Source organism: Amphiura filiformis, chromosome 12 (genome assembly GCF_039555335.1).
Source record: "Amphiura filiformis chromosome 12, Afil_fr2py, whole genome shotgun sequence".
Taxonomy (NCBI): Eukaryota; Metazoa; Echinodermata; class Ophiuroidea; order Amphilepidida; family Amphiuridae; genus Amphiura; species Amphiura filiformis.
In genome coordinates this window covers 63,164,607-63,192,146 of record NC_092639.1, presented here as the reverse complement: position 1 = coordinate 63,192,146, position 27,540 = coordinate 63,164,607, and the positions used below count along the sequence as shown (strand labels likewise).

The following is a 27,540-nucleotide window of genomic DNA, read 5'->3' as shown; positions in this document are numbered from 1 at the left end:
TCCATTTAGATTCTTGCAATTTTTTTGAGGAGAATTCTGCGAGAATGGATTCTTGACGAATTTCTGATCCTGGGTGCCACTTTTCCCCTTCACTTTTTTTTAATAACTAAAATATGAACTAGAATGGCTTTCACATAAAAGCCCTGTGCAGGTTTTAGAGACAGACCTTTTTCTTTTTGGCCTACAGGGGGAGACTCCCCCCCCCTTCCCGAGTCCCCGGACATCTAATGGGGACGGAGAAGCGGGACGAGAACGGGAATAAAGAGAGAAAGAAGTGAAAGGAGTGGAAAAATAGAGACGATAAGTGACATTTGCTCCGCCCCCCAACCCGACTAACAATGCTGGATACGCGCCTGCATGTAGCTAGGGTATGTATGTGTAAGCTACATTGAACATTTCACTATCTTCATTGTTTGTTTCTAAAACATTTGTAAATTGTAAATTTGTAATCAACATTTGCAATAGAATGATCACATTCTTGCAATACAAGTAGGTTTAAAAGAACAGAAACTGGGTTACAACTTGGCTTTCCTGTCTTGACAATGGGCAATTTTACATTCAGCAGGGACTATAAAGAAAAGAAAACTGAATACAAGTTATAATATTCACCTTTGGCTAGATATTTTTATGCTACATGTACGTATATAATTTCAGTATCAATGTAATGATTTAGAAAATTAGAAAAAAATCTATGAGATGCCCTTTTGCTACCATTCCTGTTTTTACAAAATATATGATTACAAAAATAATTCCATTTTAATGGTTTGCTAAATTTACATTGTACCATCAAATCCATTTCTAAAGCTATACACATTATATCAATCAGATTTGAAAATAAACAGCAAATATTTTCACAACAATAATCGATTTCTAAAAGTTTAAACCAACTTTCAGCGCAATAAATTCAACTAATCTTGAATTTTTGATGTGTAAGACACACAGGGTCTTATGCAAAATTTGAAGGTTTACACATGTAAATTCAAAAAACTGGGTGTGTCAATTTAAGATGTGTGTGTACAAAGTACATGTATAGCCAATGTGGGCAAAGACTGGGTGTGTATAATTTGGGTGTGTAAACACTCCCTACATGGCTGGCTGCCTTAAGTCCTTGAAGACACATCTTCAATGATCAGGAGAAGTCCAATGATGTTGTACTGGAAGTACCCGTTTGTTGTTCACCATTAATTAGCAACTTTTAGTCGAATGAGGGCATTGTATAAAACCAAAAATCACCATTGGTCAACAAAATGCCAAGTCAAAATACAATATCATACATGTAGGATTTCTTCTGATGAAGATGTGTGTCACACTCACACATATAAACTCAAGGTTGGTTGAATTTGCTGTGCTAAAGTCAGTTTAAACTTATAAGACAGCACGTATGAACTAACACATTGTACGTACATTTGAACAATAACCTATGCGTATACCTCCAAGTAGCTTGAAATTCTTCCTCTACAAAGAGGACATTTTCTTCTATCTATACTACTACTAACAATTTCCTCAGTGCATTCAATACAAACACAAAGATGTTTACATGGAAATAGGAGAATGTGCTTCTCATTATCCTGACAAACAACGCACAGTTTCCGATCGCGTTCTTCATCAAGCTGTCTGCGGAGATCTCGCGCTAGCCCCCTGGACTACCAGGTGTTGGTGGTGATCTGTTTGATGCCAGCAAATCTGACGACGACTTTTTGATCTCGGTGTCCGACTTCGTGGTACTGCTGCTTGAATTCCTGACGGTCCTGGGACATCGTTGTCATCAGCTGCAGCTACGCGAACAGCATTTGGTGGTCCAGCTGTTGGAAAATGAAGAGAATCTTCACTCTCAGCATCTGATAAGTCATCTACGATGAGGTTGCGACGACGTAGAGGTCCTGGTTGTGGAACCGGTATCGCCTGATGGGTGCCTGGAATATTGTCTGCATCCATAATGATACTACGTTCACTGCGGAATAAGCTACGATGAAACAATGTTACCAAAGCATTCACCGAACTCATGGCATTGCTGTACAGGCAGTACAATAATGTTATGATGGCAATTGTAGCACAAACTACAGCAATACAAATAGCTAAATAGCTCATTACATCGAAAACAGAGAACACAAATTGCGACACGGATTCATGTAATGACTCGTACATTGTCACTGGTTCTTTCATAATATAAGGGTGTTTTGACCAAAAGTGAGCTTCATTCCTCAGAGTCATAAAACGGACTACTGGATTCATATTTTTCATCCTGCTTTCTCCACACCTCATCTGCTTCATGTGTTCTTGTGTTTCCTATTACAAATTGGTAGGTTTCATTTAAGGCACTATACACTGTAAAAACTGTCAGGGCAAACAATTTGTATAAACCATGAATAAGTAGAGTAAACAATGTCATTATGCTCATTGCCACTACGATGGTGAAATTGGCAGAGTATGATACCAGAGATTTCAGACCTGCTACTAAAATTGTTCCAGCTTGTTCAAGGAGCGGAAGAATATTACATGCTATGAAAGTAATTGTTTGTTGGATCCATACTGCCACAATAAAAATTCCCCTCAGTGTGTTTGGTACTAAGTAAATCAACCATGTTGCAAATTGTATAAAAGCGTCCTCTGCGTAATACACCATAAAGGCAAACCCTTCAGCTAAGTTTGTCGCACCAAACACCAGGGATTGCAAAACAGTTGCTAAAGCATAACCAATAAGGCTAATTGCTGATAGTAATTGTTGAAAGGCTAATTCAAAGCCTATTAGTACTACTGAAACTAGTTGAACATTTACATTAAAGATGTACACCACTCCATAAACAATCTGTGTGAAGGACCACATCACTGTGTCCACGACAGTGAATATTGAAGAAATTACACTCGCCATCTTAAGCAGAAGCAGCTGCAATTGTCACAAATAAATAACAAATTTGGGAACTGTCAATAGTTTCCTGAATGTCTGTACGAGTTCAGTTTCTACCGTATTTAGGCCTGTTCAAAATATGACTCTGTAGTAAAGTTAGTCAGTGTTAGTACAAAAGCGCGAGTAAATTGGTACGGTACTACATTTGTACGGTTTGAATTTACAACACAATCATGACAATCATCAAGTTATGCCCATTGCAAGAGTTCGTCAGACTACATGTAAATACATGTATATTACAACTTCGTACTGACTTGGCTAAAATTTGTCCAATCTTGCGATCTCTGCATCAGCACGATCAGTGATATGTCACTGTCAGACGATGTCCACAATCATAACGATCGCCGCGCCAGAGTCTGGCATTTCTCTCCTGAGTTTGTAAGTTCTGCAATCTTATTAAACTAATTTGTGTCTTTTGATCATTAATAACAAATAAGTCACAATAAAAATATCTCAATAGTACTCAGCTCAGACTGTCATTCATTGGAATTCATGAATTGCTGAAATGAAATTCAGCAACACACACAAGCCATGCAACAACAAACGCGACGACGGCTGTGCCAAACAGCTTCACTAAAAGGTATGATTCTTGCATTGCAGCCCAGTTATGATATTTCAAATGGAATATTGATGATCTTTAATATCTCCGCAATCTGTATCCTCCGTTATAAATAGCATAAATCAGATGTTATACTTAAAACTTTGGATAAATTTGTAGCTCCTCTTCAGTCTTCAACTTCAGCTGTGGATTGGATAGGTGACCTTTAAAGGCGTTCAAGGTCACAGGTTATGAACTTACCATACTTCCCAGGCCAGTACAGACATGCATTACGCATGGAGAAACCGTAAAATTTGGTCAAAGAAAAGAAAAAGAAAAGAAAATGATAATTTTATAATTATTTTAAAACTCATTTATGATTTATATTAATTTATTCAATTTATTATTTATTAATACATTTGAGTCGTACATTCATTCATTCATTCATTCATTCATATTGTATACGGTACTTTAGGCCTATTTATTTATTTATTTATTTATTTATTTATTTAATTAATATTAATTAATTAATTAATTAATATTAATTAATTAATTAATTAATTATTAATTAATATTTATTAATTAATTAATTAATTAATTTATTTATTTATTTATTTATTTATTTATTTATTTATTTATTTATTTATTTATTTATTTATTTTTATTTATTTACTTATTTATTTACTTACTTACTTACTTACTTACTTACTTACTTACTTACTTACTTACTTACTTACTTACTTACTTACTTACTTACTTACTTACTTACTTACTTACTTTTTTTTCAGACCGGCCCTCCGGACCTAACATTATTTTCAGCCCCCCCCCCCCACCCCCCTTTTGGCCGTGAAAAATGTAGGCCTATGTCAACCCATAGAAAACTCTAGTTCTACGAGAAAATTAAGGTAGGCCTAGGCCTAATTCTTTTTTAAAGTCCCATCCTGCAGAGAGATAAAAAAAAAATCAGGGGCCCTTTTTTGCATCAGCCCTCCCCCACCGCCCCCCGTTACAAGTGTTTGTGAACGGTTCCTAGGGCCTATATCAAAATCTTCAGAACAGTCTGTGGAATCTTTTCTGGCATGCATGTTGGATGAAAATACACAGTAAAATTACTCTCTGTTTTTGGTCAAAACTGCACAAAAATCACCATAGGCCCTACAGAGGAAATATTTTGAAAAATGACAATTTATTAAAGGTGGGTGATCTGATTGACAGCCTCTCCCCAAGTTACCCCCATCAAAATGCAAATTTTGGTTTCAGGTGAAGGCTCATATTTTTCTCATTACCATACTGAAATTAGGCATAACGGTATAATTATATATCGACGGGAAGTAATAATGATGACCCCCACAGGACTCTACCAAACCAACCTTTTTAGCTTCCTTTTATGGTCCTATAGACGAATCCAATTTCACGCATTCCTATACCTCAATGGCTGCCAAAGTTGGGTCCCCGTCGGCTCAATCTCACCTAAAATGTGAAATAATGCGGCCTTGGAGGGTATTTTAAACTGCATTCTATCACCCGTCTTACACGTAGACAAAAGAATGATGACAGTTTATACAACACAAAAGAATCTAACATCGATTTTTAAGCGGCTTTTTGGTGTTGCGGGGACCCAAAGATGGCCGACCAAATCCTGACCATGACTTGGCTCGTTGGATTCGTCTATAACCAATAACACATTAAAGATGTTAACAAAATATCATTCCTGGCACTCCAAAGCTGCTCAAATCTGGTTAACAAGCACACCAAATTATTCCTCTTATTGGAAGGATTCAGAAAAAGTATAGTTTGACATACCGTTCTTGAGTTATAAGCAAAAAGGTCCAATTTTGGGCGTAGTTTTTGTGGTCACACAGGGGCCAAAAATTAAAAATGCTCCGATTTCTACGAAAACGGTCTCAAATTAATCGTCATGTAAAAACAAGTCAAAGAGTGAATCGTTTGCACTGTCTAAAATGCTTTGTTATTGATAAAATTGACCAATAAAGGTCAATCCCCATTACAGCCTATTGACCACAACCTATGTTGTGATGTTTCCTTACTTTCCTAGGTAACGAAAAACCCTACATGGTTACAAATATTCCTTATTTGACTTGTTTTTATAATTATGACAAGCAATTTGAGACCAATTTCGATGACATTTTTAATTTTTGGCCACTGTGTGCCCAAAAAAACTGACCAACCCCCAAGATGTGACCCTTTTGCTTATAACTCAAGAACGATATGTCGCAAGTAGGTCAAACTATACATTTTCTGAGTCCTTGCAATGAGAGAAATTATTTGGCGTGCTCAGTGTTAACCAGATTTGAGCAACTTTGAAATTTGACCACTGTGCTGACCTTTAACCTTGAATATGGCCGGAGTGCCGGGAATTATTTTTGGGCGCCCGCTACGGCGAGGCCCCTTATATTTGGCATGACTTTGTAAAAAGCTTCAACTTTCGGTCTTGCTAGATCTACTTCGCAACTGTTTTGCTTAAAAATATGCCCAGCTTAAGAAAATAAAAACACAACTTGCTTGGTTTTGATGTTGATTTTATTACTGTTTACTAATGCATTGAATGCAAGTAAAGTAGTTCTTTTTCGAAGCTAACGATTTTAGAAAGATAGGAGACGATGGGAAGCACATTGTACATGAGTTAATTGATGTTGCACCTTTAAGCACCCCCATCGCCGTTTTGAAGCACAGCACAGCACCTGATATGCAGGCATGGGATTTTCCAGTGGAAACACTGGAACCAGTCTTTTTTGATGTCAAAATTCCCGCAGTTTCATTTATTTTCAGCCCATTTTCACCGGGTGTTTTTGTCCAATTTTACGCGCTTTTCCAGCTTTCCCAGACTTTTTCATAAATGCGTAGTCCCATGCCTGGATATGATAAAATGCAAGATATGAATGGACTTGCTTGTTTGTATACAAATGCAGATAGTCTTCTCAACAAGAGAAGCGAATTGATGGCAGTAATCTCTTCTGCCAAGCCTGACATAGTTGCAGTCACTGAGATATACCCCAAAGTAGAGGTGAAGATTGATAAAGCAGAGTTAGAATAGATGGGTATGATTGTTTCATCTCAGGACTTACAGGAAGAGGAGTATGCATTTATTTAAGAAAGAGTTTAAATGCAAAGCTAGTTGAAGATTTGACGATTTCAGATTTTGAGGAAAATGTGTGGTGTGAAGTTAGACTGCAAGGTGAAGATAGACTTCTTATTGGATGTGTGTACAGAAGCCCAAACTCTACTGACATAAATAATAAGAAATTATGGGATCTCATCAATGATGTATGTGGAAGGACATTTTCCCACCTATACTTGTTGTTGGTGATTTCAACCACCCAGAAATCTTAGACTTCAAGTGCAGGAGACAACCATGAAAGCTCACTGTTTCTAGATTGCCTGCAAGACAACTACCTCCACCAGATAACCAATTTTGACACTAGATACCGCATAGGACAAAGGAGCAGCCTATTGGATCTAGTTATTACCAATGACGACACACTGATAAGTAATTTAACCAGCGGCAGCCCACTTGGAAAGAGTGACAATGTCACCCTATTTTTCACGATGGATTGCTCCATTGCCCGGGGGGGGGGGCACATCAAAAAATTTTGGTGGGTATGCTCCCCCGGAATTTTGAGGTGGTGGGTCTTTGGGAGCTGATGGCGTACCGGTAAAAGGGTCTTTCGGAGCTGCGAACCGGGCTGCGAACAAGTAAAATGGGGTCTTTTGGAGCTGCGAAAAGTCAAAATCAAGGGTCTTTCTTGGCTTTGTGGTTGAAAATCGCCTGAAAAAACAAGAAATATGAGGAATGAGCAATTTTTGGGTCTTTTAGAGCTGAAATTATCAAAATCAAGGGTCTTTTGGAGCTGTATTTTGGTCAAATATAGGGGGTCTTTCGGAGCTGCGAAACCCAAAAAGGGGGGGTCTTTCCGGGGGAGCATATCCGTATGGTCATTTGTGTTGAGTGCCCCCCCCCCGGGCTCCATTGAAGCTGACCAAACAGATAAAGAAAGATTTTTATATAACAAAGGTGCATATGATCCTCTGAGAATGGACCTAAACAATATTGTCTGAGATGAAGAATAAACTTAAGAATGCAATGGATAATCACATTCCTAAGACCAAACCTAACAGGTGTGAGAAAGAGCAGAAAAAGTTCAAGCCACTATGGATGTGCAAAGATACTATGCAGAAGGTTAAGAAAAAAAACAACGCCTGGAAACGATATACCAGAACAAAGGATTACCAGCATTATGTGGAATATACTCATGCAAGAAATGAGGCAACCAAAGTTGTAAGGAAAGACAAGAGATTGTACGAAAGCAAGCTTGCAAAAGAAACCAAGGATAACCCCAAAGCATTTTGGAAATATGTGAGGTCAAAATGTAAATTGAAGTCTGGTGTAAAAGATTTGAAAAAGGAAGATGGCTCGTACGCTCATGCAGACACTGAAAAGGCAGAGATATTGAACTCATTTTTTGCAAGTGTTTTTACTGATGAAGATTTAAATGACATGCCAGAACCTGATACCATGTTTAGTGAAGAGAGACTCCTAGATGTAGATTTTAAAGCTGAAGAAGTTTTGAAGCAGTTACAGAATTAACCCTGCAAAATCACCGGGGCCTGATTGTTGATTGATTGATTGTCACCCTAGAGTGTTGAAGGAAGTATGCAATGAGATTGCCTATCCCTTGAGTGTAATCTTCAGGAAATCAATGGATGCAGGAGAAGTTCCTAAAGCTTGGAAAGAAGCACAGGTCACAGCTATTATTAAGAAAGGTAGTGCAGCTGATGCAGGGAATTATAGACCAGTCAGTCTAACCTCAATCGTGTGCAAGATAATGGAATCAATGATAAGAAACCAGCTCATGGCATTCATGAAGGAGCATAATGTCATCAAAGATGAGCAACATGGGTTTAGGCAAGGCCGTTCTTGTGTAGCACAACTTCTAGAGATTATGGAGATTTTGACAAAACTACTTGAAGAAGGTGCTAACATTGATGTAGTGTATTTAGATTTCCGTAAGGCTTTTGATTCGGTTCCCCATCACCGCCTTTTGAAGAAAGCCAAAGCACATGGGATAAACGGCAAGTTGATCCACTGGATTGAAAGTTTCCTGGTTGGACGCAGACAACGAGTTTCAGTAAATGGAGAGAAGTCAGCACGTGCCTCAGTGAAAAGCGGTATTCCACAAGGCAGTGTCCTTGGGCCAATACTTTTCATACTTTACATCAATGATCTGCCGAATGTGGGGACTAGTTTAGTAATGATGTTTGCAGACGATACCAAGGTGTTCACATCGGTCAATAATGAAGCTGATCGTCATAGACTGCAAGAAGATTTGGATCATCTCTGTGATTGGTCTGCTAGATGGCAGTTCACCATGGGAAAGACCCGGGGGAAAGATGCCGAAAATTACACCTACACTATGAAAGATGGCAGCGATAGGAGAGACTTGAAGATAATTGATGAGAAAAAGGACATTGGAGTCCAGTTTGACAAGACACTGACCTTCGGCAAGCACATAGGAACAATAGCAAATAAGGCAAACAGAGTTGTTGGTGTGATTAAGAGAATTTTTGATCACATGGATGACCATGTATTTAAGACACTTTACAAGTCTATGGTTCGTCCGCATTTGGAGTATGCAAATAGTGCATGGAGCCCCTACTTGAAGAGAGATATTGACACTTGAAAAAGTACAACGTAGAGCAACAAAAATTGTTCCATCACTACGAGATCTGCCATATGACACAAGATTAAAGCTGTTAGATCTACCAACACTGGCTTATAGAAGACTTCGGGGTGACCTCATCCAGGTATACAAGATTCTACATGAACTACAAAGTCATGATATTGAAGTATCGTGCCTCAGTATGTTGAAGGTTACGGCAAAACTGCTTCTCACAGAGAGTGTGTAATGTGTGGAACAAACTCCCAGCAGCTGTTGTACATGCCCATTATCCACCAACATCTTCAAGAATGGTATTGACGAGTTTCTCACCAAACATATTGACATGTATAGCTTCTCCGGGTTTTCAGCACAGGACCGAATTACTTGGACATCCAGATAAATCCTGCTCTCACATCACATTATCCCTTCTTCCATTGCATTCAGTACTATTGCATTAAGTTTATGTGTGAATATGGATGGGCGTTATAAGGCTAAAAAAAGCCTTCCTTTTGCAGTGCCCAACTCTACAGGCATACAGATATACATGTACAGCCTGTCTAAAAAAAATTGTGCAAGTGAAAAGCGCCCTCTCTGGCAATTAGAAAATACCGTTGTGACATATTGCATACATCATCGTCAGAGGCGTAGTCTTAGCTTGCGAATGCCGTTTGTTCTGTTCAATTTGCTTGTTTTAATCTCAAGATATGTTTAATTAAAGACGAAAGGGTAAAATCACAATTGTGCCACTTTTACTAGGGAAGAGGGCTTTACATGTAACAGTGATAGCATCAAGTTTATCAAGAGTTCCTTCGTGAAATCAAAAGAATGCATCAATTACAAAATATAAAATTGTTTGACTGTTTTTACTGTTTTATCATGATGATTCTCTTTTTCCAATTATAAGAGATTAAAAGATAAATAAATATTTCACATTCTGCTGTAAAAATTAAATACATGACTGTGCATGTCAATGATTTTATCATGGTAAATACTGTTCTCTTAGTCACTTAAGACATGTTAAAAGACAAACAAATATTGGCAATATACATGTTATAATTATGTTAATGAACTCGTATTACTTGTTGGGAGAGATATTAGACTAGATAGTTCACGCGTGCTGATGTTTGATGCGTCTAATGCATGCGCCCCGAAAGGGGGAGTGCATTAAACGCATCAACATCAGCTATCATTGATATACATGTACAGCTCTCTTTCATAATAGTAAAAGTGGCACAGTTGTGATCTCGAAATTGGAACAAGTAAATTGAACAGAACAAACGGCATTTGAGAGCTAAGACTGCGCCTGTGACGTTGATGTAAGCATTATGTCACAACGGTATTTTCTAATTGTCAAAGAGGGCGCTTTTCACTTGCACAATTTTTTTTGAGACAGGCTGTATATGCAGGGGAATTAAAGCTTGAAATACGAAAAAAAAGTCACCTGCGCAGAGTAGGTCTATGATCCAGGTGAAGAGCGACATGATTTGATTTGATGCGGTAACTTTGTAATGTCATAAACTCCTCCCATTTAGGCTGCTTGTTCTGCCCAGATGCAAGATCGTCAGCCCATTCCCGCTTGTCCCTTCTCATACTTTTCTTGACTTTCTTTGAGCTTCTTTGCTCCGGTATCTGATTGATTCTGCTTGACTTCGCCTGTTCAACATTATTTGGTGACCTTGCTCTTCCTCATACGTTAATGTTATGCTGGAGGTGGTATCAACTTGATTCAGGTGTTCCGTCGAGGTTTCGGCAGTGTCTTTATTCAATAATGTTTTTCATGTTTTTGGCGACTGCAAGTAAGACTAGTTTTACCGGAAGTGACATAACTTCCCGCCAGTTATCAGCCCATCATCACAATACCAACAACATATCAATTTGTAAGCGTGCTTTTAGCAAAGTCATAGTTCATTGAATTTACAACCGTATGACAAAACAGGCGTAAATAGTAACTTTTTGCACAAGATTTACAATTTAAAGAGAATTGGCCATTGCTCATTCTAGTAACGCTAGTGTATGGACAATATAAGTGTGCTTTTTCATTTTATGACATAAAATTTGACAAATATTTGTCAAAAAATGTGCTTGGATAGGTAGTTTTCAACAGATTTACCACATTCGCCCCCGGCATTCGCCTAGCTATAACATTGAATTGCGTTATCTGTTGACCTAGTGACGAAAAGTGTTTTTAGGGGGGAGTGTTAGCTTTCGTTTGATATAAAATCTGATTGGATAAAGGGAACACTTGAGGTTTCGATAAAAACCAATTGAGAGGCCAATTTTCAGCTAGAAGCGCCACAGCTCTCACATCGCTATGCACTCAACCGTGCAGTGTAATCAAAGACTGTGGTGGAGACATTCACTACTTGTTGTTCTCTGCTTGGAAGATCTTGGAGGAAAATGTGTGCTCAGGTAGGTGTATTGAGGTGGAAACTGTGCGCATGATGGTGGAGAATCGTTTTTGTATAGAAACCTTTCCATACGGCATTAAAAAGTCACTAACCCACAAACGAAACTGTTAGCAAGAAAATAGTAAGTTTCTTCAATTGGTTTTGACAAATTAAAAACACGTGTTTTTTTTCGTAATAAGGGCTGTGCAAAAATTATGAGCCCCTCGGGGTGGGGGTAAAATTTCCAAACGGCTCGCCAAAAATCGCTTGCCCCCCCCCTCGGCCCGCCAAAAATTGCTTCCCCCCCCCCGGCCCGCCAAAAAATCTTTGCCACCCCCCTTGCACATGCCAAAATTTTGGGATCCAAATTTCCAAACCTTAAATGGTCTATATACATGTTGGGAGCGCAGCGAGCAGGAAAACTTGCATATTTAAGCATTTCCGTACGGGTTTCCTAAGCCTTTTTAGAGCGTTTTATTTAAAAGGCGCCCCAAGAATGTGTGCCAAAAATCACTTGCCCCTCTTGGCTTGCCAAAATTGCTTGCCCCCCGAATTTTACCCCCCGGGCTCATAATTATTGCACAGCCCTTACCAAACCTGTGAATCACTTATCATAAAGTCAACATGGCGACGAAGACCAAAAAAAATCTTTTATCTCCTTCGTTCAGTGGTTTGGCGAATATTGCACCTTCGCTATATAACTCCATGCACTACTATCGTGACTGTAGATCAGTCACCTGCAGCTTGCTTCATATTTATTAAAATCTGCCACAAAATCTCCTGTTATACCAATGAACTGGAAAGCCTAAACTTATTAATAACCCATTCTGTCACATTCAACTGATGAGCCACAGGGATTTTCCATCTGATGCAATATAATGATCGACATTAAGTCGTATGGGAATTTCCAAACTATTAATCATTCTGTTATTGATCAAGTCAAATAAAGGCGCTTTTCCAACATTGTCACTACACACCAACTCTTGCATGATTACTTAAAAGGAGGTTCACATCTCTCATAGCTTTAAATTGTAAACAAAGTTAAATGATCAAATTAAATTACTTAGGACACATCACATAATAGAAGCGGAGTGTCGACGAATTGAGGAATGCCAGGCGGCGAGTGGCATGATGGTTAGATTGTCCCACAGTCTCGGTTAAGTCCGGCCTGGATAATGGAACGATAGGCCTTGTTGATGCCATTTACCTAAATTCAAAGTTTGTTTAAGTGTTGTGCATCCTTAATCATTGCATTCCTATGGCATGTTTGTTTATGTGATGAGCGCCCTTGAAGTATAAGCTAAACATAGCCTGCAGCCCATCAATCACATGTAATTTGGTGCCGAATTTGGCACTGGAGGCTGCCATCTTGACCATTGCAAGTGTTTGAGTGCTGGGACCGTTGGTCCTAAACTAGTTTTTACCATAGAATATTCATAATTATATTGTGTGTCTGATGTAACCAGCTAAGAAGAATCAAGAGCAGATAATAAAGCTTCTTAAGATACTAATCGTATCCTTTGTCATCTGATGCATCTAAATTTCAAGTTGTTTATTCATGCGTTGAAAGCAGTAAGGACGGTAACTACATTCCCGGTTCCGGCATAATCAGCTCAGGGGAGTGATCCAAGTTTGCTCCTACATTTGTAAAAACTAGTTAGTTGCCATTGGTAATAAGAGTTGCCAAATAAAGGTTCAGTTGAGCGTCTGTTTTGTAAGCTTACCTAAAAATAGCTAAAAGCTTATGGTCGTGTCAGCAGTGTAAACATAAACATTGCTTTGGCACAAACAGAATACGGCAGCTCCAGTCATGTCAGACGCCACTGAATTAGCAAATATTAATGAGTGTGCATGTAGATAAATGCACATTTGGTAGAAGCTTAAAGATTAGAACTTCAAAGAAGTTATCGAGGCCTATGAATCCGAATCGTAGAAATCAAATAAAGATATCAGTAGTAGCTGCCTGTATGTACATTTCTAACACAGACATTAGATCTCTTGCACCGTTGTGCAGGAATGACTTGTAGAATCAAAAGCACAAACTGACACGGGACTAGTACTACTGAAAAATAGCTTTGTGGCATTTTTAATAAATATCTAATAAAGGGGTAACAAGATTACTCCCACCAGTCGCGAGTCGCTTACGACAATTCGCGAGTCGCTTTCGACAATTCGCGAGTCGCTTACGACAATTCGCGAGTCGCTTACGACAGTTCGCGAGTCGCTTTCGACAATTCGCGAGTCGCTTACGACAATTCAAATACATGAATAAAGTTGGTAGCAAGTGCCTGGATGTACAACTCTAACACTGACATTAGATCTCTTGCACCGTTGTGCAGGAATGACTCATAGAATCATACAACACTGACTCAGGACTTCTACCTAAAAAGAGTTTTGTGGTATTTTGTTATCAATAAACGGGCGCAAAGAGCTTACTCCCGCCCGTCGGCACACGATAAACGGGTGCATCGAGTTTACTCCACCCGTCGGTAAGCAACGTAAGGCCTGCATTCAAGCGAAGTTTCGTGTATACTGACATTCATATTAATTTCAGGTTTCTACACATGTAGCCTCACAAAGCACACTTTACACAGGTCCTACGTATAGTTTCTCACATAAATTTGTGAACCGTTGTTCACTTTAGAAAAGTATTGCGCTTCGTTGCTTGCATCGGCGTCGTTTCGTTAATTCGTTCGTTTCAGTACTATCAAAGACATCATGTCGAGTCATAAAAGCGGTTCCGAATTAAGAAGCAGAAGATCTTATAAAAGTGATGCATTATCTAAAAGTACAGAATATGCTTTATTACAAGCAGCAACGAGAAAGGTAGAGCTAGAATGTCGAGCCAAAGCATTGAAGGAAAAACAAGCTTTAGAAAGTGAGGAATTTAATATGCAAGCAAGGGCAAGAGACTTGGAACAAGAAATGCAAGCAAAGGCACGAGACTTGCAACACAGTATCCAAGCTAGGGAAAGGGACTTGCAACAACAAAAGGAGTGGTTGGAAATGAAGACCGAATTAAACATACAGCAAGCCAAAATAGATGTATTGGAGGATTATGAACATAAATCCCAGAGCTTAAGAAGTAGACCAAAATCGGTGCTTGATGACCTCACAGAAGCTCAACCAGATACAAACACATCAGTGAGGCAGTGGTTGAACCACAACACCAGAGAAAGTCAAGAAATTGATGGCAAGTTCCTAGCTAGACATGATACAATTGGTGCTGTAGGTCTAAATCCAGGGGCAAGACCAAAATACACACATGTGGAGTTGGGACCTGCAAAAGAGCAGCCAGCAGTGGGCATGACTACTGATGGTAAAGCACATACTGATTTAGGTCAACAAGTTCAACCAAGAAGCAGGTTAACAACCAGTCAAGTTATGCAAGTCAACTTTCCACCACCAAGTGAAGTCTTGTTTCCTGCAGCAGCACCTGAGGAATCAGAGAGTACAGGGACAGAATACCCCACATTATTTGTCTGCCACTAAATATGAAAATATTGATGAACAGTATGGTCAAGAACAGTACAGTGAACAGTATGAACATGAAGGGCCTTCATCAGTAAAGTACGGTCATAGAGTAACTTTGTCACCAGAGCCTGATGTGAAGAAAAAGCAAGTCATGTTGCCACGGCAACATGTTACAAGCGAGCCAATAGAAGGGAAAGAAGATACCAGTAGCATAAAAAATTTGGCACGCAACCAAGACAACTTGACAAGGCTGCTAGTAGAACAACATAAACAAGCAAGTCTACCAAAACGCACACTTCAGGCATTTACTGGAGACCCGCTTCAGTATGTTACCTTCATAAGAGCCTTTGAATTCATCATCGAAAATAAGAGCAAAAGCAATAGAGACCGTCTGTACTATCTTGAACAGTACACAAGAGGTGAAGCCAACAGTTTGGTGAAAAGTTGTATTCACATGGATGATGAGGTTGGTTACCTGGAAGCAAAAAGGTTGCTGGAAAGGAAATATGGTAATAAGCACAAGATTGCAGAGGCTTACTTAGCGAAGATGAGGCAGTGGCCGAATGTGAAAGGTGATAGTTCAGGGCTACAAGATTTGTCATTATTTTTGTTAGAATGCAAAATACCATGACCAGCCTGGGCTATACTAATGAGTTGCAAAGTACAGCAAACATTAGAATGTTGATGATGAAGTTACCATATAGTATGAGAGACAGATGGAGAAGACAAGTAGATTATATAGAAGAAGAAAGAAACAGTGTGGTAACATTTGAAGACTTCACCTCCTTTCTAGAAAAACAGGCTAGAATCGCAACTAATGCTGTCTACGGTAGAAGTGTGACGGAGAAGGAAGATAGTACTAAGAAGGAAGAAAGGGTAAAAAACCCAAACTATCAGACTTATAAAGCTAGAAGAAATCTAGCAACAAAGACAGAAGCTGTACCGGCAAGTGTGACATCAAGTAGTCCAGGAGCCAGGCCAAATGTACTGTCTAATAGTCCAGGAGCCAGACAAAATGTGTCGACAAGTAGCCCAGGAGCCGACAAGCCGTGTACATACTGCAAGGGTAAAGATCACACTTTGGAAATGTGTAACAAATTGAAGGAAAAGCCTATAAGTGACCGGTTGCAGTATCTAAGAGAGTTGGGAGTTTGTTTTGGCTGCCTAAAGAAAGCAACACATTACAGTAAAATCTGCAAATACAAGCTTACCTGCAAGACATGTAAAAGGCGCCATCCAACAGTGCTGCATGTGAAACAGGAAGAGACAAAGAAGTCTGGTGAAGTTGCCAATCAGACATGTGGGCTTACAGGCGCCGGAGTTAAATCTAGTGAATCATATCCCACAATTATACCAGTCATAGTCTACTCAAGAGTTTCCAGAATGTCTGTAGAAACATATGCCTATCTCGACAACGGCAGTGATGCTGTATTCTGTTCTGAAAGGCTGCAAAAGGAACTACATGTTAAGGGCAAGAAAACCAAGTTGGAAATTGAAACCATAACAGATGATATCATAGTAGACAGTGAAATCATCCAAGATTTAGAAGTTTCTGACATGAACAGAAATAATATCATCTCTCTTCCAAAGGCATACACACAAGATAAGATCCCTGGTGACTTGGCTGACATTATCAACCAGGATGATATTGATGCAATTCCATATATGGAAGAAGTTAAGCTAGGAAGATTAAGTGATGAATCTCAATGCCATATTGGTCTCCTCATAGGAAATAATGTGCCTAAAGCATTTGAGCCAATACATGTAGTAAACAGCCAAGGTGAAGGACCTTTCGCCTGTCAAACTAGACTTGGATGGACAGTGTATGGTGTCAAAAATAAAGAACACAAAAGGACATCAGTCATCCACAGAATTAAAGCACATGACACTATTGACCAGCAATTGGAGAAACTTTACAACGCTGAGTTCAATGAGCGAATCATTGACGATAAACCAGAGAGAAGCGTGAGTGAAGGACAATTCCTAAACAAAGTAGAAGCATCAATCAAGTATGTAGATGGGCACTACCAAGTAGGTTTCCTGCTCAAAGATGATGACATGAAATTGCCGAACAATATACAACCAGCCGAATTGCGGGCATGCCATCTGAAGAGGAAGTTAGAAAGGGACTCGGTTTTCAACGACCAATACACTGCATTCATGAATGATATGTTTAAAAATGATTATGCAGAAGAAGTGCCCAAAGATGCATGCAATAGAAAGGATGGCAAGGTGTGGTACGTCCCCCACCATGGGGTGTTTCACCCCACCAAGGGCAAGCTGCGAGTTGTATTTGATTGTGCGGCGAAGTATATGGGCCAGTCTTTAAACTCACAATTACTAAAAGGACCCGACTTGACAAGCAACTTGGTAGGTGTGTTGACGAGGTTTAGAGAGCACCCTGTTGGAGTTGTAGCAGACATAAAAGCAATGTACCATCAAGTGCGTGTGCCAGAACCAGACAGAGACTTAGTAAGATTTCTATGGTGGCCCTACGGTGACCTGAGTCTGCCTCTGAAGGAATATAGGATGAATGTGCACTTGTTTGGTGCAACTTCGTCACCTTCATGTGCGAATTTCGCACTGAGAAAGACCGCTGATGATGGTAAGGAGAAATACAGCGAAGAAGTATGCAACACAGTGCTGTCCAACTTCTATGTCGATGATTACCTCAAATCTATCGAAAGTGAAAGCAAAGCTATTCAACTCGTCAGTGATCTCACCAATTTGTGTAAGGATGGTGGTTTCAAGTTGACCAAGTGGTTGAGTAACTCAAGAGAAGTGTTGCAGTCAGTTCCTGAAGACGATAGAGCTGAGACTACAAAGACACTAGATTTGAAGAATGAAGAGTTACCATCAGAAAAGGTGCTGGGGTTGCTATGGTCACCAGAAACCGACAGGTTTGGCTTCCATATTAAAGTGAAAGAGAGACCTCCTACCAGAAGAGGCATCCTAGCAACTGTAAGCTCCATCTATGATCCGCTAGGATTTGTTGCTCCAGCAATCCTGCCAGCAAAACAAATACTGCAAAACTTAAGCAAGCTGCAGCTTGGTTGGGATGAGTCTATTCCTAGTGAGCTTCTGACCCGTTGGGAAAGATGGCTTGATGAAGTACCGAAATTGTCAGATTTCACCATCGAAAGATGTTTCAAGCCCAAGGACTTTGAAGAAAGTGAAGTCCAGATGCACCACTTCTGTGATGCAAGTCAGAAGGGTATGGTTCAGTGAGTTACTTACGATTCGTTAATGAGAGTGGTCAAGTGCATCTTACTCTCCTGACAGCCAAGGCAAGAGTTGCTCCTTTGAAGATCATAACTATACCTCGCCTAGAGTTAACTGCAGCTGCAATGGCAGTAAAGGTCAACAACATGTTGCAAAAGGAACTACAGTTGAAGGTCGAAAGCACATACTTCTGGACTGATAGTCAGACCGTGATCAAGTATATTAACAATGACACCGCCAGATTCCACACCTTTGTGGCTAATCGAGTCGCATTGATTAGAGATGGCTCCCAGCCACACCAATGGAAGTATGTAGGAACCAGCTCAAACCCTGCAGACGACTGCTCAAGGGGCTTAGCCGTTGATTGCTTCCTCAAGAGTAGAAGGTGGACTGATGGTCCAGACTTCTTACACAAAGCAGAAAACCAGTGGCCAAAGATTACCATTGGAAACAGCGCTGAAGAGCTAGCTGATGATCCAGAAGTTAAAAAGAAATTAGTAGTCAACACAGCGTTGACAGAAGAAGCAACAGATACAATGGAGAAACTACTTACACGATTCTCCTCATGGTATCGACTTTGTCGTTGTGTTGCATGGATCCTCAGAGTCAAGAAATATCTCTGTAAGATCTGTCATGATAGAGATGATGATAGAGTTGATGATAGAGTTGATAATGGAGATGATGATGTTAGAAAGAATGATGAGAATGAAGAGCATGGCAACATTACAGATTCGCTTAATGTTGCTGACATGCAAGAAGCAGAAAGAGCTGTGATAGTATATGTCCAAACCAAGGCATATCCAGAAGAAATTAAGACACTAAAAGAGCTGCAATTGAGAAATAATGACAGTCAGCCAGAAGACGACTTACGACAAGTTAACAAGATTAAGAAAGCAAGTCCTCTCTACAGACTTAATCCATTTATAGAAGATGGAGTAATCAGAGTAGGTGGTCGACTGGCTAAGTCAGCTCTACCTGAAAAGACAAAACTTCCATCAATCATACCAAAGAAGTCCCACATTGCAAAGTCGATTTTACATGACGTTCATGAAGCAACTGGACATGGGGGCAGAAACCACATGTTGGCTCACCTGCATAAGAAGTACTGGATAACAAATGCTAATGCAGCAGCTAGAAAGGTTATCAACAGTTGCATCACCTGCAGAAAGAGGAATGCAAAGGTACAACAGCAGATGATGAGTGATCTTCCCAAAGACAGAGTCACTCCAGGAGAGCCACCATTTTCAAGAGTTGGAATGGACTATTTTGGTCCACTAGAAGTTAAACAAGGCCGTAGTATAGTCAAGCGATATGGTGTAGTGTTCGTCTGCCTTGCATCCAAAGCCATACACATTGAAATGGCAGCGTCTTTGGATACCGATGCCTGCGTAAATGTCATACGACGATTCGTGTCCAGAAGAGGCCAAGTGAAACAGATCCGCTCTGATAATGGCACCAATTTGATAGGGGCAGAAAGAGAGTTACGCCGAGAAATTGCCGCTTGGAATCAAGACAGAATCCATGACTACCTTCTGCAAAGAGAGATTGAGTGGACCTTTAATCCACCAGCAGGAAGTCACCATGGAGGCATCTTGGAACGTCAAATACGGACAATAAGGAAAGTGATGTGCTCTGTTATAAAGGAACAAATACTAACAGATGACTCTCTTCATACATTACTGTGTGAGATAGAAGCCATAGTTAACAGCCGACCACTCACCAATGTTCCTGGAGAAGTATCTGATTTAGAGCCACTTACACCAAATCACCTTCTTCAACTAAAGAGTGACATGATCTTACCACCAGCCACTGCAGAAAAGCTGAGTCAGTATGCCAAGCGTCGGTGGAGGCAAGTCCAGTATCTGGCAGACCTGTTTTGGCGCAGATGGATCAAAGAATACCTTCCTCAGTTACAGCAAAGACAAAAGTGGATTCACCCACAGCGAAATGCCAAGGTGGGAGATGTCGTCATGGTTGTAAATGAATCTACTCCCAGAAACGTCTGGCCGCTAGGAAGGGTGATTGAAACTCTCCCTGCAAGTGATGGACTGGTTCGACGTGTGCGAGTGAAAACTAGGACAAGCATTCTCACCAGACCCATTGATAAACTGTGTTTGCTGTTGGAATCAGAAGTCCCAGATCAAGATATAGGAGTGAAGAAAGATTCTACTTCAGCTCATCCACCAGTACCAGCACTGGGTAACCCAAGTACCAAGCCTAAAACTACGTCCAGTGCTACCAACAATGAAAATGTATCAGTGTCAGGTACTCCAGAAGCAAGACCACGACGAACATTGAAACCAGTGAAACGCCTGGACTTGTAAAGAACTAAAGAATTAATAGTGTTATAACAACAAGTCACTGAAACCGTTATAACCAAAAAGTATCAGCTAAGCTAAATTGCCACTTAGTCTGGAGGCTAAGCTACGGATCAGCTGATATATAAAATAAGACTAAACATCAGTTTACGTTAAATTGCCATGAAAGGCAAGCTGACACCTTGCTTTCACTTTGGAACAACTGATGCAAACTGTCAAATTCATCATGAGATCTTCCAGATATGACGACAGATGAAGACTGGTGATTCATCTCTACAGCGACGTGTCTGCGTTTAGTGTGAAGTTGCCAGATTCGTATCCAACTCATCGTCAAGATCAAGAATGAACATGTTTGACACCTACATCACCACATCTGTGAATTTGATTTTGTAAAGAAGAATCCTATGCATGCAATTTGTACCGATGGAACCAGTGTGCATAATAGCAAGTTTGTTTAAAGTTTGGTACACCACAGGCCCATGGAGCGTTAATTTGCAAGATTCTACATCGTATTCTACTGCTTAAAATGTGTGCACAATTTGTTGGTTGTGTACAGTATAGCATGTAATCCATATTTGGGATACACATTTGAAAGTAATGTTCTCTGCGTGTATTTTGGAATCTCGATAATGCTCAAATTTGGTTTCTCTTGAAATTGTTGCTCTGCTATTAATCAAAGGGTATGCATGATCGAGGTCTGAAATAATTTCACTCAAGTTTGTAATTGTGTATTCCCTTCTACATGTACTTTGCAAGTAAATGCATCCTATCAGCATCTGGTGTTTTGACTATAACCTGGATTGACAGAATTCGCAAATTTGGGCCATGGCTGCTATGGTTGTGCACAGGCAGTCATATATTATATCAAGTTGTATTTTTCTCATGGCTGCTATGGTTGTGCACAGGCAGTCATATTATATCAAGTTGTATTCTCATTTACAAGGTGTACCAAACAAGATATTCGCATGCAAGGAGTTATGTACTTTCATCGAAAGGACAGCAACAGACTGCATTTCTAGTTTACAAACTAAACATTGTTGTGTTCATGTTGATATGTTGTGATCATGTTGCACTTGAATAGTATCTCCCATGTGTTCAGTTGGCTTTTCCAATCTCACCAAAATTTGCCTGTTGTGTGGGCTTTTGTTTGGTTTTGTTTCAAGTAATTTTGGTTGGCATGGGCAGTTATCTCTTGAGTGCAGCATCATCTAACTTGTAAATTGAAGCTAAATAATTCTTTCATTTAAGGCTAAAATCACTTTTTGAAATTTCCAAAACTCAGTTTATTTTTTTTCTTTTGGATCAAATCATTTGAAATTTTTTGAAATTTTTTTGTTTGTTTTGAATCATAGCATTGATACAAGTTCTTTATCTAACAAGTGAATCTCAGATAAAGGTTTTTGATTTCATAACTTTATTCATGTTTCAAATCAGTCAAGTTGATGTTTTGAAGTTTAAGGGGTCACAAAGGCACCTCTTGTAAAAGGTTCAGTTTTGTCAGTAAATGGCACACCAAAACTATGTTTTATGAAGAATTGTTGCTGGTAGCAGACAATTAGGCGCCGGAATGTTGATGCCATTTACCTAAATTCAAAGTTTGTTTAAGTGTTGTGCATCCTTAATCATTGCATTCCTATGGCATGTTTGTTTATGTGATGAGCGCCCTTGAAGTATAAGCTAAACATAGCCTGCAGCCCATCAATCACATGTAATTTGGGTGCCGAATTTGGCACTGGAGGCTGCCATCTTGACCATTGCAAGTGTTTGAGTGCTGGGACCGTTGGTCCTAAACTAGTTTTTACCATAGAATATTCATAATTATATTGTGTGTCTGATGTAACCAGCTAAGAAGAATCAAGAGCAGATAATAAAGCTTCTTAAGATACTAATCGTATCCTTTGTCATCTGATGCATCTAAATTTCAAGTTGTTTATTCATGCGTTGAAAGCAGTAAGGACGGTAACTACATTCCCGGTTCCGGCATAATCAGCTCAGGGGAGTGATCCAAGTTTGCTCCTACAGGCCTACATAATAACATAATAGCCTATCAAAATATGCCATAGTCATTCACTTCCTCCCCCCGATTCTAAATACACAGCGCCCAAAACCAATTCCCAGCCAGTGTTGCCAAAACTTTTCAGTGTCAAGGCCGCGGTAAAGGATTCTCAAGTAGCCCAATCTTTCAAGCTTCCAAAAAAGCGCCCAATAACGGATATTTGGGCGGATTTACCCGAATTTAGAACGCAAAACACCCAATTGGGCGGAAAAGCACTTGACATTCAAACTTCCGGTAATTACTGGGAAGTTACTGACCGATCAATAAATGGTCACAAAACCCATTGTAACTTCAATTTGGAGCTCAAAACCTTTATAAATCGGCTAAATTGAAAGGAAAATACATCAAATTACTGCCGCGGCCTGAGACTGGCAAAAGTAGCCCAATTTTAGACAAGTAGCGGCAAGCTTTTTTGAGTAGCGGCAAGCGATTGCCAAGTAGCCCAATTGTGCGCCTAAGGCGCGGCGTTGGCATCACTGTAATCCCAGCGCCCAAAACCAATTCCTCTTTCTACACAAATTGATGCCACTACACTAATCACACCTCCTATATTATTGGATTGGGTTGATTTTTAATGCTATGTAATCTACATTACCAGTCGTTCTCCATGGACCCGAGGGAGGGTCTACATGATGGTCGGAGAGAGCCGGGAAAAAGGAATGGGGCGCCCAATGTGAGCTGGACGGGATATGGTGAATTCCATGGTGATTAGATTTGGTATTATAATGATTTTTTTCGGGAAGAGTAGAAGATGATCAAATACGAGAGAAATGCTTCATGGAATGAAGCTTTCGTGTCAATTTGCGATTATGTGGGGTGAGGATATTGCTTTGGATATTGAATATTGTTGAATTTCGTTATGCAGGGCCTAGGGTATATGATGGATAGTATAGAAGACACAAATAAGTAAGCTTCCCCCTAGTCATCTATACACTCATTCTTGTCACACGACGAATTTCGACAAAGTCATGTAAACGTAATTTCGTTTTTCACCCGACCTCCGTCCAGAAACAATCCTGAAATGTTGAAAACCTGGGGTCGGCGCACTTATGCCAGTTTATCCTAAGGTATACTCTGTGTCTTTTGTAGCCAACCCTGTGGCTAAGAGAGGCTAGGAAATACTTAAACCAATACAAAAAAATCATGTCCCTCCTTTCATATCAAACAATTCCAAGAAATTGACAGGCCTGTTAAATCAAGGGTAAGATCGATCGTTATTCTTCATGAAACGGGCACAGCCCATTTTTATGTTATTAATTCTGCTAAAAATTAATTAATAAATAACAAAATTACGTTATTATGACTTTAAGTCGGCCATAGAACTCTATTTTAAACGGACAAAATAGCCATTGGGGTTTCTTTCACTTGCTAGGAACCCTTCCCAGCAGTTAGGCATATTACAATAAAATATTATTTCATTCAGCATTTTGGGTAAACACTAGCAAAATGATGTAGGCCTAAATCGTACATTATTGCTTTAAACTGCCCGACACCGACCCGGGTGAACAACGGTGAACCACGAGTGAGTCGCCTAATTGGGCTACCATATCGCGGGGTTGGCAACTCTGGTTGCAAATACACTTCTGACCTTCAACACAGTCATGTCTTCCGAATTTATTCCTTTCTCTGCTGACCAGAATTAAACTTCGTTAATGTTTTTTATCAGAGATAGTCACCACAAAGATACTGAGCTGTGTTCTAATATCTTTGGTCACAATCAGTTAGCAGTCAAGCACATAAACCAATTAGTGATTTCATGATTGGTCAGTGGTTGTTTTGTTTGGTTTAAGGATTAGGTGTGTAAAGGTCACGGTCCTGTTGCTACTACAATCACTATGGACCACAATGGCCTCATTCCAGTGGCATATTATTATGGCAGCTTTTGTACTCACATTTTCAAAGGTCATTCAATGAACGCACAAATGTATTGGGGTTAAAGAACTGTGCCCTGATAGATGAGCATGTTATAGATTCTTCACACTGTAAACAACTAGCTCATGTGCAAACATGTTCAAAACATACATAATTAGAATGGTCAAATGTCACCGTCTATCGGGTTCTAAGAGGCGGTAAACTGGTTTAAACCATACCTGACCATACAAAGGTCACGGTTTATTTGGTGTTTTTATAAGTCCATTAATTTTATTTTGTATTTTAAACAAAGAATATACGCACACCATTTTATCCCGTGCATATCAGAAAACAATAATAAAATAAAATCCAAGCATATTGTGGTTTTATTTCTGAGCTGGGCATAATTTTAGCAAAACAATTGGGAAGTAAATCTAGCAAGAGTGAAATTAGAAGCTTTTCACAAAGTCATGCCAATAAGGTGCGCCCGCTTAAGGCGGGCGCCCCAAAAACCGCTCGGCCGTATGACATTTTCCATATGTTTTGTGGGGTTCATTCCCGGGGAAATAACACAATGCGGCCTTGGACAAAATAATCATAATCAGTGGTATTTTGCTTCATGAATCATAAATCTAAATAAAGCACCGAACATCTGCAACTTTGACTGCATTATTGGGGTTTTCTGGTATTGAGACTGATATACTACGACATTGAAGCCTTCCTGTACACGTTTTACATGTATTTCCTCAACTGTTGTTAGCTGTCATGTTCTCGATCAAAGTATTTGGGCAATTATTGCTTGTTTACTAGTAAACAGAAAAGGTAAGTGATCAGTAATTACATATGTAATAAGAATCTTGTTAGGGACCGTTCACAAACACTTGTTAGGGGGGCTGATGCAAAATAATTTCATCGCGAAAATGTTTTGGGCCCCCTTTACAGATCTCAAAAATTTCAGACCCCCTTTTTGACCCCCCTCATATTAGGTTCAAAACTATTTTGACCCCCCCTCATTTGTACACTATTTTCGCCCATGATGGGGATGAAAATGCCTTTATTGTGACAATGTGCGCATACAGCGCGCAAACGTTTTGTATTTTACACTATTTTGGCCCATGATCAGGGTGAACTTGGGTGGAAAAGGGGTTCCTTGCCCCTATTCTTTTCCTTTGCCCTCCAGATTTTATCTTTCATTTTTCATTCATCTTTGTCATGGGGGCACTTTCCCCCCCTTGCCCCCTGGCTACGCTACTGCCGAAATGGGGTATTTTGCTATTTGCTGGGCCAGTTCGTGTGATCGCGAAGCGCAAAAGTTTCAAATTTTACCCTATTTGGTCCAAAAATACGGTGCTTTTCGATGTGCTAAAAAAGTTGCATGGGGCAGTTATTGGGTTTTTTTCTCCTACTAGGATCTTTAGGGGGATGTCCCCCATGGAAAAATTAGGGGGTGGAAACGTGCACCCCGGTTCTCCAAGATTCCTCCGCCTATAATTGTAAAGCAACGTGATTTAGTTGATAATAAATTAAAAATCTGTACTGCATGAAACATTATTGTAAAAATTGTCTAAAGAAGAGCAAAGTTATTGCAGTCTTTTGGTGATTAAAAGAGCAGATCAGAAGGAACTGACACAAACCTCAAAATCAAGTTACAGACAAGAAGACAAGTTTTAACACTTCAGACTTATATTGAATGACTTTTCAAAATACATAAAGGACCTGATCAAATACCCTTATCTGGAATGAACTTTTGTTCTGGTTTTAGGGTAACATTTGCGCGCGAATTTCAGGCTATTTTATATTTTTTGCTTCAGGACTAAGGCCGTATAAAATTAATGTTTTGGTTCTCGCCCAGAGGATTTTCATGAATTGATGAGGGAGGGAGGTGTTTTTTTTTTTTTTTTTTTTTCCAATGTAAAATTAGCATTGTCAGTAGTTTTCGGTCTTCTCCAACAGTGCTTGAGGAAACGATGAGGCCCTTTTTTTTTTTTTTCAAATGTGAGATTCTGAGGATAAACCCCTAGAGTACCACAAAAAGACTTGGAAGTGATGCTTGTTCTCTAATAAACTTATTTATATGTATGAAGATTTCATAAATCATTCCAAAGTCTAAAAAATTGAAAAATCTAAAATAAAAAAAAAATCTGACAAATCCCAGAAATTGAGGAGGGAGGGGACGAGAACCAAAATATTAATTTTACACGGCCTAATGTTGCTAAAATTTTTACACCCCCCTCTACGTGCCCGAAAACTTCTTAACCCCCCTGTTCATACACCCAACACTTTTTTAACCCCCCCTCTTCAGAACTCTTAAAATTTTATGACCCCCCTACATATTTTCCAGCCCCCCCCCTAACAAAGTATTTATGAACACTCCCTTAGAAGCTTTTCACAAAGTCATGCCATGCTTAAGGCGGGCGCACCAAAAACCGCTCGGCCGTATGATATTTTCCATATGTTTTGTGGGTGGGGCTCATTCCCGGGGAATCATTATCGAACCTCAACGGTTTTAAAATTTCAAAATAATCCCATGGTTGACGATGGAAATTTACTGAATTTAGAGCGGGATTTAGAGAATGCACGGCGCCCACCCCCGGGCGCCCACCATGCGGAAATAACACGATGCGGCCTTGGACAAAAGAATCATTATCAGTGGTATTTTGGTTCATGAATCATAAATCTAACTAGAGGCAAATGGTGATCATAGACCACAAACCTAGCTGGGGCATGTTGGTGTTGTGGAGGTATCTGACCCCTGCAAAATGTTCCAAAAATGTTCCCCTGTCATGAGGTTTGTTGTCACCGAGTTTTGAGTCCTGTACTCAGATGTCCAGAAAATGCAATTCTAAGATTTGACCCAGATGACCTTTGACCAGACCCCTGCAAGATGTTCCATAATTCACCCCTGGTCATGAGTTGTCACCGAGTTTGAGCCCTGTACCTCTTACAGATGTCCAGATAACGCAATTCTAAGATTTGGCCCCAGAACTTAGTGATGTCTTTTGAGCTGACCCGTGCAAAATGTTCCAATATGTTCCCCAGGTCAATTGCAAATCCACAGTAGGGTTGCAAATATACCATATGTCACTCGGAGTGCGACAATTTGTACAGATA

At 39.8% G+C, this 27,540-nt stretch overlaps 4 protein-coding genes across 4 annotated transcripts; 3 read left to right on the top strand and 1 right to left on the bottom strand.

Moving 5' to 3' along the window:
- Nucleotides 1-1,221: 1,221 nt before the first annotated feature.
- On the bottom strand, nucleotides 1,222-2,186 carry LOC140167003 (uncharacterized). Its single transcript, XM_072190483.1, has 2 exons — nucleotides 1,689-2,186; nucleotides 1,222-1,645 (listed from the first exon to the last, which is right to left on the bottom strand). Exons 1-2 carry the CDS (start codon nucleotides 2,161-2,163, stop codon nucleotides 1,419-1,421), a joined length of 702 nt encoding a protein of 233 aa, XP_072046584.1. The 5' UTR covers nucleotides 2,164-2,186; the 3' UTR covers nucleotides 1,222-1,418.
- Nucleotides 2,187-15,133: 12,947 nt separating this feature from the next.
- On the top strand, nucleotides 15,134-15,613 carry LOC140167002 (uncharacterized). The gene has a single exon (XM_072190482.1). The coding sequence runs from the start codon at nucleotides 15,134-15,136 to the stop codon at nucleotides 15,611-15,613; it is 480 nt and encodes a 159-aa protein (XP_072046583.1).
- On the top strand, nucleotides 15,610-18,210 carry LOC140167001 (uncharacterized). Its single transcript, XM_072190481.1, has one exon. The coding sequence runs from the start codon at nucleotides 15,610-15,612 to the stop codon at nucleotides 18,208-18,210; it is 2,601 nt and encodes an 866-aa protein (XP_072046582.1).
- A 119-nt stretch (nucleotides 18,211-18,329) lies between these two features.
- Nucleotides 18,330-20,528, top strand: LOC140167000 (uncharacterized). Its single transcript, XM_072190480.1, has one exon. It carries the CDS (start codon nucleotides 18,330-18,332, stop codon nucleotides 20,526-20,528), a length of 2,199 nt encoding a protein of 732 aa, XP_072046581.1.
- The last annotated feature ends 7,012 nt before the right edge of the window (nucleotides 20,529-27,540 follow it).

Bases quoted from the DNA above. Each gene is read 5' to 3' on its own strand.
- LOC140167000 (XM_072190480.1), top strand. From the start codon at position 18,330: ATGGCAGTAAAGGTCAACAACATGTTGCAAAAGGAACTACAGTTGAAG.
- LOC140167001 (XM_072190481.1), top strand. From the start codon at position 15,610: ATGACCAGCCTGGGCTATACTAATGAGTTGCAAAGTACAGCAAACATT.
- LOC140167003 (XM_072190483.1), bottom strand. From the start codon at position 2,163: ATGAAAGAACCAGTGACAATGTACGAGTCATTACATGAATCCGTGTCG. The intron at 1,646-1,688 runs GTCAGATTTGCT...CCAACACCTGGT, and splicing joins ACCGAGATCAAAAAGTCGTC to AGTCCAGGGGGCTAGCGCGA.
- LOC140167002 (XM_072190482.1), top strand. From the start codon at position 15,134: ATGTTGCCACGGCAACATGTTACAAGCGAGCCAATAGAAGGGAAAGAA.